The sequence below is a fragment of the Papio anubis genome, chromosome 10 (assembly GCF_008728515.1).
Source record: "Papio anubis isolate 15944 chromosome 10, Panubis1.0, whole genome shotgun sequence".
NCBI lineage: Eukaryota > Metazoa > Chordata > Mammalia > Primates > Cercopithecidae > Papio > Papio anubis.
Genome location: NC_044985.1, coordinates 74087630 through 74097589, shown reverse-complemented (window position 1 = coordinate 74097589; position 9960 = coordinate 74087630). Strand labels below are relative to the sequence as shown.

The 9960-nt window shown below is 40.5% G+C and overlaps 1 protein-coding gene across 8 annotated transcripts in view; it reads right to left on the bottom strand.

The window, feature by feature from the left end:
- Positions 1-471: 471 nt before the first annotated feature.
- The window catches only part of INPP1 (inositol polyphosphate-1-phosphatase), a 32330-nt gene continuing 22841 nt past the window's right edge, over positions 472-9960 (bottom strand). For all 8 annotated transcript variants that reach the window (XM_009199297.3, XM_009199291.4, XM_003918954.5 and 5 more), the window contains 4 exons: positions 9371-9431; positions 5080-5280; positions 2729-2903; positions 472-1206 (listed from right to left, as the gene is read on the bottom strand). In XM_009199297.3, coding sequence (XP_009197561.1) covers positions 648-1206; positions 2729-2903; positions 5080-5280; positions 9371-9431 — 996 coding nt within the window. In that variant the 3' untranslated portion in view covers positions 472-647. The remainder of the gene's footprint in view (positions 1207-2728; positions 2904-5079; positions 5281-9370; positions 9432-9960) is intronic.

Genomic DNA, 9960 nt, shown 5'->3' with positions numbered 1-9960 from the left:
AAAACTCAAGCAAACCCCTCCTATATTCTCCTTTATATTTCAGAGAAATTTCTATTGCTTAGCTGTTTAGCGTAGTTTTACTAATTGAACAGGATTTTTTCCTTCAGTTTTGTTTGTTTTTTTGAGACAGTCTTGCTTTGTCAGCAGGCTGGAGTACAGTGGCACAATCTTGGCTCACTGCAACCTCTGCCTCCCGGGTTCAAGTTATTCTCTTGCCTCAGCCTCCCGAGTAGCTGGGGCTACAGGCGCATGCCACCAAGCCCAGCTAATTTTTGTATTTTTAGTAGAGATGGGGTTTCACCGTGTTGGCCAGGATGGTCTTGATTTCTTGACCTCGTGATCCACCCGCCTTGGCCTCCCCAAGTCCTGGGATTACAAGTGTGAGCCACTGCACCTGGCCAATATTGTACTGAAGTGTTTCAAGCACTAACAGCACAATATTCACTGTAAGAATTTCATACACCAATATAATTACTGCATGAATGTCATTTATTGAAATTAACATTATTATGAATACATAATGGAAAAATGCTCCTCAAAAGAGGAAGGTGAATGTTAACCAGCAACAGGACAAATCCATCCTCGGAAGACAGAGATAATCGGAAACAGTTTCACAGTTCAGTTTGTACACCGGGGTTAGAGTTCCTCTATGTCTGCGTCTCTGCAGATGCCAGGTTTTGGACCAGGAGGCTCAGGAATGTCTCCAGCCGCTTCCTGGATCTGTATGCAATGAGTCCTCCCTTGTTGGCCCACCGATCCACCCCAGCAGCACCCTCATTTTCCACGTGGTACACCAACTGTGGCAAATCAAGCCCTGTTTCTGGATTTCTTTCTAAGCATTCTTTCAAGTCTACTATTCCCCCACCCATGGCCCGCAGTATGGCATGAGCAGCACAAGAGTCCCACTTGAACGTGGTATCTTCTGAAAAGATGTAAATGTCAACGAGGCCTTGGACAACACAAAGGCTCTTATAACCAGCCCCAGCTGCCCCGAATATGCGATCTCCACATACACGTGACAATGCAGCTTTGATAGTCTCCTTTTCACTTGTACTAATGACGGCTGAAAAACTGGGGGAGAATGCTGCCTCGGAGCCTGTGTTTCCAGCGTGTATTTCACTGCCGCTCCTTCTAGAGATGGTGAGCTGAAGTGAATGCATGTTCGTCCCCATGTAAGAAAGGCCCCAATAGCACTGTCCTTTCCACCTGTGGAAGAAAAATTTCAATTGGTGATAATTATCACATTTGTTTTTCATTACTAATGTCACTTGCAAACTTAATGATATGAAGAAATACACAATTCATCATAACATGGTGAATCTTAACACCTTTAAGCCTAGGAATAGATATCAGGTAGCTAGTTTATTTCCGAAAGTTACTTATATGCGTGCAGCTGCCTGAGTTGTTGCAATTAGAAATGCTTTAAATTTTATGGCATTATCACATCAATCTAGGACAACACTAAAACATTTATGGGGTTTCCAGCTTCCAGAACCATTGCAAAATTTCATTACAACTTTTAGTATTTAAAGTTTAATAGGGAAAAAGGAATAGATAAGTGATATCTCTTTTCAATCTGCAAACATTGTACAATCCTTATAACAAGGTTTTCTTTATTTGGTAACTCCTTTTCATTCTCTTATTCACTAGTTTCACTTTGGCTTCCAACACAAAGAAAGATGGACTCAGTGTTATTAGTTTTGACAACCACAATAATTATAGCACCTTCCCTTTATCAATGCTTAACTTACTGTGTTGTTACATATTTACAGATAAGGAAACAGGCTTAGAGAAAGTAAGTAACTTGCTGAGGCCCACTCAGCTAGAAAGTGGTAGAATCTGCATTCAAACCCACAAAGTCTCACTCTGAATCTGTGCCACAAACTATTTTGTTGACCACCTCCATTACTAGGCCATGATTATGTCTGCATATTATTCCAATTCTTTTCAATTTCTTATTAACCTTTTAAAGATAGCAGAAACCCATTTTTAGTTTGGAAGATGGCGGGGGCAGGGGGAAAATATTAAAACTTAAGAGGTATAAACTTATGACTATTAAAGAGCAAATGATTGTTACTTGAAGCAACTCAAGGTTCAATAAAAACATGTAATCCTATATAAGTGAAAAAATATGACCTATTTCAATAAAAAGTTGAAGCTGCTTGTTCCACCTAGACTTTGCCATGCCCTGCTGGGTCCTGGCTGCTTTCTACACTCTGTTTAAGAGTACATGGAAGGGTGGGAGGAGGCAGAAAGGGAGTGTGAGTTAGGTTCTGATCCTGGCCATGCCTACCAATCTTTTCACAGGATAATTTTCACATTTTGTTTTGAACTTCTAAAATTATACCAAAGTTCAACTGGCTATACAGAGATGGCAGCTGTCTTATTCCCAATGTATTGGAAGGCAGTGTTACCACCACTTTACTAATCTGATTTTGAGTGGATTCTAGAAACAGGGAACAGGATTACTATATTCCAAATGTAAAATTATGATTTCTCCAAGATAGTATTAATTTTAAAATTTCTACCAGCATATACTTGGCCTCAAATAAAATTATGCAAATCTAAGATTGAAAATAGAACTTTAATTCAAATATGCAGACTTTCAATGTGAACACTCCTATGTGTTAAGTCATGGGAATGTCATATAGTGATAATCCTAACAATAAGCAAAGCTGAGGTCACAAGTTCTAACAACTATAATATACCAAAAATATTTGCCTGTTACCTGAGGGTGTTTGGGTCTCGTGACACAAAAGGTTGATTGATGACTCCCATCAGGGGAACCCCTGTCTGTATGTCATAGACACCAATTAAAATGGTGACACACTGAAGTCCACAGGGGAAGATTCCCTGGTTGGATTTAATGTCAGCAGAACCTTTTATATACTGATAAGTTGAATCTGAAAAAGGAAGCAAATGTGTTTGGATTCAGGTAAAGATTATTTAGAAGACTCTGTTCCATATCATTTCTCTCTTCTACTGATTTGGTAAGCAATAATATTTTACCTTTGGATGTCACTGTATTGAATTGTTATTTGGCCGCTTGTACTTCTAAATTGCTTGTGTTTCATTTTTCCTGACTATGTGAGAACTCTTGAAGGGAGAGGATGTGTCTATAGTTCCTGTGGCATAGCGACTTGCATATAACAGGCATTCAAATATTTGTTACTTATCAAAAGCATTTAAAAAGTAATAACCAGAATAATTGGTGGGATTATTTTAGAAATACTACTAATCAGAGGACTAGTACAATGTGAGATGGAAAAGCCTGCTTCCAATGGGTGAAAAAAAAAAGACCTACTATTTGATAGCACAATAGAGTAACTATAATCAGTAAGAACTTAATTGTACATTTTAAAATAAAGAGTGTAACTAGATTGTTTATTACTCAAAGGATAAATGCTCAAAGGGATGGATACCCTATTCTCTGCGATGTGCTTATCTCACACTGCGCGCCTGTGTCAAAACATCTCATGTACCCCAGAAATACATATACTATTATGTACCACAAAAATGTTAAAAAGAAAAAGAAAAAAAGAAAAGCCCCCTTCCCGTAATCGGTCATAGGTAAAATTATCTTTTACTATTATTATTTGGTCCCTCAAGTTAGAAGGAAGAAAGAGACAATCAATGATGGTGGCACCAAAAAAAGAAAGTAACGGTGCTCCTATGAAACAGAGGCAGAGAAACTAGGTTTCCTCTTAAGAGATGTGCATGCCAGCAGCTGACTGCCGATGTCTAGGGAGTTAGCACACGGCTAAGGATGTGCCTGGCAAAAGATTTTCAAAGAGCTCGAAAACAGAATCAGTTCAGGGCAGAACCAACAAACAGGAGATCTATGTCCCTCAGAAACTATAACTGATGCCAATTTACCCTTAAATGACCAAAGATTTGGGGAAAGGTTTTTAGTTTCCATATATTATCCACTGGCTGAATGTGATATAATTATCTGAAGATTAAACCTATTTCAATATCATCCTGTGAATACACTTGTAGGATGGGAAGGGCCCAGGGAGGAGTTTGCCTGCTCCTTGAATGGTCCTATTGTGTTGGGTGGGGAAGAAAAAAAAGGAAGGGGGGGCTTATTAAAATTATTACCTAGAACTTTGTATTAATAGCATCATTGAAAATAAAGGCTGGCTGGGCGTGGTGGGTCATGCCTGTAATCCTAGCACTTTAGGAGGCCAAGGCGGGCAGATCGCTTGAACCCAGGAGTTTGAGACCAGCCTGGGCAACATGGTAAAAACCCCTTCTCTAAAAACAATATAAAAAATTAGCCTAGTGAGGTGGCATGCACCTGTGCTGCCTACTTGGGTCCCAGCTGGAGGATCGCTTGAGCTCAGGAGGACAAGGCTGCAATGAGTCTGACTGTGCCACTGCACTCCAGCCTGTGTGCAACATGAGACTCTGTCTCAAAAAAAAAAAAAAAAAAAAAAAAAAGAAGGGTATAAGGGTTACACTTTGGAAACAATGGATTATATATTACGGTTCTATCACAATCATGACCAAAATAATGTAGAGCTTATACAGGGCTCACAAACTGCTCATGCGTCACATTAAGCTTTTTGCTTGACCTGTACAGTGCTTTTTTGATTGTTTGCTTGTTTAACTGAATTAGTAGCTAATGGTTAGGAATTGGGATATATCGCTGAAAACCTTGGATCTTGGTTTCTCTTTAAAAATCTGAAGAGCTGGCCTGGACTCCCATATGGCAACAATCTGCTAAAGCTAAGTGCTCTTTAAATGGCATGTGTGCTCAATTGGTCATAACTGCTCTCACTTCATCCTCTCATTTACTTACCAGTCTTTTGAAGATAAGTTAGTTCATCTTGGCATGTGTGCCTGTATGTGTGTACCTGTTATAGATATGTGTATATAGACACACAGCTATAATATCTATGTATTTATACAGAACACATGACACATACACCTCAACTCTCATTGTTTTAAAACTTTAAATTTTTAAAAACTTCTAGGAGAGTTAAACTACACTCAATAATTTTTATTTTTCCAACCCCCCGCCACTGCCACCACCAAAAAAGATTGTAAATAACAAACATACTCTCCTATACTTACCTATGGGGTCCACCCAAATTCCCAAAATGTCCTGTGGAACATTGATCTCCGTGGAATCCAGAGTTGGGTCAGTAAAGGCAACATCCTGATGAACAACCCTGGCTAATGCTTCAGATGCCACCTTGTTACCATTGAGGACTTTGCTAAGAAGCTCTGCTGTTTCTTCCTCTGTTGAACACAACCTCAAGGTAATCTTTTCCCCTAGGGTAAAGCCACACGATAAACCATTACATTTCAAGAGTTTCAGTGGAGAAAGAACAGAGAGAGACAGAGCAAAAGAGTGAGAGAGACAGAGAGAGCGAAAGAGTGAAAGAGACAGAGAGAGACACACACAGAGAGTGAGAGAGAGCGAGAGAGTGAGAGAGACAGAGAGCGAGAGAGACAGAGCGAGAGAGACAGACAGTGAAAGAGCGAGAGATAGCGACAGCAAGAGAGACAGAGAGAGTGAGACAGAAAGCAAGAGAGACAGAGAGCAAGAGAGAGAGAGAAAGCAAGAGAGAGAGAGAGCAAGAGAGACAGACAGCAAGAGAGACAGAGCGAGAGAGACAGAGAGCGAAAGAGACAGCGAGCAAGAGAGAGACAGAACAAGAGAGAGCAAGAGAGTGAAAGAGACACAGAGTGAGAGACAGAGACAGCAAGAGAGACAGAGAACAACAGAGACAGAGAGCGAGCAAGAGAGACAGAGCGAGAGAGCGAGAGACAGCAAGAGAGTGAAAGAGACAGAGTGAGACACACAGAGAGAGAAAAAGAGACAGAGAGATAGTGAGAGACACACAGAAAAAGAGACAGAGCGAGAGAGATAGTGAAAGAGTGAGAGAGAGCGAGACAGAGAGCAAGACAGGGAGAGTGAGAAAGCAAGCAAAAGAGACAGAGAGTGAGCCAGCGAGAGAGTGAATCAAAAGCTGTACACAGATTAAGTGAGGGCAATATATCCATCCCAGCAGTTCCTAAGCCTGGCTGACTGCCAGAATCACCTGGCGGGGCTTCATCAAAGCAGATGCCCAGTGGCTACCCACACACTTAACCTGAATAGTAAGGGATGGGTTTCAGGAAATCAAAAGACCTCCCTAAAAAATGCCCATGTGGGCACAATTTTGTATCCCAGTTAAGGGACACATTGTCAGTTAATAATTCCTGAATTCCTGATCATTAATCTTTTTAAAATTTGTCTTTTGATTTTTTATATACTTAAGTCACCCTGTCTATGTCTGAATATGTTATTGAAAAGAATGGAGGTTTTTCAGCACACCGAAGTGCTTCTACCTCTTTATAGATACTGCTTTTAACTTAAAATTGTTTAAGCTAAGTAACATAAAATGGTATATACTAATCTTTAAATGTAGTAAAACTTTATACCTCTAAATGGTATGCATATAAATAGCTCTCCTCTGTGGGGCCCATTGAGAACCAGAACATAAGCAAAGCTGCTGCTTCAAATGATAAGTTACCGAGGCCAGGTGCTTTACCATCACTTTAAACATGCTTCTTAGACCCTTGATTAATCTGGTTTCAGCCCTTGACAGAAGTGAGGGAAGAGGCTGGTAAAAAATAGGCAAGTTAATAGCAACAAGAGGTGACAGCAGTGGAGGAAAAAAAAATCTTAAAAACTAAGAAAACATGGCACTTCGGAACGTTTTAGATACTCCTGCTATCTAGTAGCTATCTAGGTAGCTACTTCTACCCTTTTTATTCCAAGGGCCAGCAGTGTTTCTATCAGCTGCGAGCTTATTAGAAAGTCAGAACTTGAGGCCGGGCGTGGTGGTTCATGTCTATAATCCCAGTGCTTTAGGAGGCCGAGGTAAGCAAATCACTTGAGGTCAGGAATTCCAGACCACCCTGGTCAACATAGTGAAACCCCTGTCCCTAATAAAAGTTTTAAAAAATTAGCTAGGCCGGGCGCGGTGGCTCAAGCCTGTAATCCCAGCACTTTGGGAGGCCGAGACGGGCGGATCACGAGGTCAGGAGATCGAGACCATCCTGGCTAGCACGGTGAAACCCCGTCTCTACTAAAAAAATACAAAAAACTAGCCGGGCGAGGTGGCGGGCGCCTGTAGTCCCAGCTACTCGGGAGGCTGAGGCAGGAGAATGGCGTGAACCCGGGAGGCGGAGCTTGCAGTGAGCTGAGATCCGGCCACTGCACTCCCGCCTGGGCGACAGAGCAAGACTCCGTCTCAAAAAAAAAAAAAAAATTAGCTAGGCATGGTGGCACACGTCTGTAATCCCAGCTACTTGGGAGGCTGAGGCAGGAGAATCGCTGGAATTTGGGAGGCGGAGGCTGCAGTGAGCCAAGATTGTGCCACTGCACTCCAGCCTGGGTAACAGAGGGAGACTCCATCAAAAACAACAACAACAAAAAAAATCAGAACCTCAGACGCCACCCCAGACCTACTGATTTTTGTTTGTTTGTTGTTTTTGTTTTTGTTTTTGTTTTTGAGACGGAGTCTCACTCTGTAGCCCAGGCTGGAGTGCAGTGGCCGGATCTTGGCTCACTGCAAGCTCCGCCCCCCGGGTTCACGCCATTCTCCTGCCTCAGCCTCCCGAGTAGCTGGGATTACAGGCCCCCGCCACCACACCCGGAAACTTTTTTTTGTATTTTTTCAGTAGAGACGGGGTTTCATCGTATTAGCCAGGATGGTCTCGATCTCCTGATCTCGTGATCTGCCCGCCTCGGCCTCCCAAAGTGCTGGGATTACAGGCGTGAGCCACCGAGCCTGGCCGACCTACTGAATTTTAACAAGATCCTGAGGCGATTACATGACCAGTTAAGTATGGGGAGCACAATCGACATGTATTACAGTGATGACTGAATCAGCAAGAAATAGTCAAGTTTAGTTAAATTAACTTAATTCAAAGTAAATTAGACTGTTCAAGTTGGGGAATAGTAAAACTAATAACGGCTTCTTACTGCACACCTACTCTGGGCTCGGAAAAACTTATGGGATCATTCAAAGGAACAAATTATATTACTCCTTTTGTTGAAATTTGCCAGAGACCTCTCATCCCACTGAGAGGGAAATCTAAATCCCCTCCTATGATCTGGTCTTGCCTGCAATATCATCATCGCCATCTCTCCTCTTCCCCTCTCCACATTTCTCTGCCCTTTTAACAAACAGGAAAATGGATATGGCTATGCCTTTTCCCCCTATAATTCTAGACAAATGATGTATTAAAAAAACTGTGCAGTAGTCAAGTGTAGATTTTTAAATGTAAAATTGCTTGTAAGTCAGGTGTAAGTGTTATTTTTAACCTTCAGAGGTTTAAATGGTATTTCTTTCCCTTCTTACTAACATAGAACTAACTACATCTTAATATATGGTACATGAAGGAGACTAAAAAATTTTCAGAGTTAATCTAGAATTCATTTTTTCTTTGTAATTGTGTTTCTAGATATTTAAGTATTTGTCACACGATCAGTGTTTAATGTTCACTATTTTATTCTTCTACTATTAAACAAATCCAAACAAACTAAAAAAAAAAAAAAAAGTGTTTCTCTGAAAGTAATCAGATTACCTGAGGTCAGGAGTTTGAGACCAGCCTGGCCAACACTGTGAAATCTCATCTCTAACTAAAAATACAAAAATTAGCCGGGTGTGGTGGCACACGCCTGTAATCCCAGCCACTTGGGAGGACGAGGCAGGAGAATCCCTTGAACCCAGGAAGTGGAGGTTGCAGTGAGCTGAGATTGTGTCACTGCACTCCAGCCTGGACAACAGAGCAACTCTGTCTCAAAAACAAACAAACAAACCAAAAAACTTAGTACTAAAAGGAAGCTTTTAGTTAGTCCACGTACTTCACAGAGGTTCTGAGACAGAAATGATGAGGTGATTTGCTCAAGATCACACAGTAAGTATTTCAGAGCCATGGCCTCCTCTGAACTTTTAGCTGAGGTCCATGGACTTCCCCAAGAGTGCACAGATGGGTTTAAACCTAGGATCTGAAATTGTCTGCACAATTGTGTAGATGGGCATCTTTGGGGCTTTGATAACTTACATTAGATTCCCAAAGGGCCATGCGATTTTCCCAAAGCTTGAGTTATAAGTTACTTAAATGCCACAGATTTATATCTAAAATGATACATGGACTTGCTAAATTATTCTAAGATACCATATCTCTCTACTTAAGTTAAATGGCATGACATTCTGAGGTAGAAATTTAATGAACCTTAACATTCAAATATATTATGTTGTTTACAGTAAGTGGCTTCCAAACATTTAGTTCATGGTATAAATTAGAGATTAGAATACCATGTGATAATTAAATTACAAAGACACATTAAGATTCTTATACTTACCCAAATCATTAGTAAACTCATTGGATTCTTCTCCAAAAATATGTTTTTCCAAGCCTGGAAACTGAATGATTCAGAATATGATGAAAAATAAAACAAAAACCCATATACATGTTCAATTCTGAACAGATTTCAATGTTATATTTCAAATTAAATAGCACAATCAGAACTGAAATTCCAAAATTTCCAATTCTAGAAATCAATCCAAGTATAAAAAAACGAAGTCAGCTTGGCTCAGTGCTTAATTTTCTAATATTTTTCTGCCCTTTTGCCCCTCTAGAAAGTCAAAATCATGGTAGATGCCTGGTTCCCTTATGTCCTGTTTAGTTTGCAAAAGTACTTCTAGAAACTTCATCCTTCTACTTAAGAGCCATAGAATTCGAATATTTACAAAGGACATGTTTTAACTCTTGCTCTTAAACAGCATCCTAGTAGCTTATACAAGGTGATTTTGTTGATCAAGTATCTAAAAGCATGACTTGAGACTGGATAGAAGGAGTTAGAGGATAACATTCAATTTTGTTTTCATTTCCAGGCGTTTGTTTCCCTACTCTCAGATGTATCATCATTCAGGCTAGGAAGGGGATATGAAA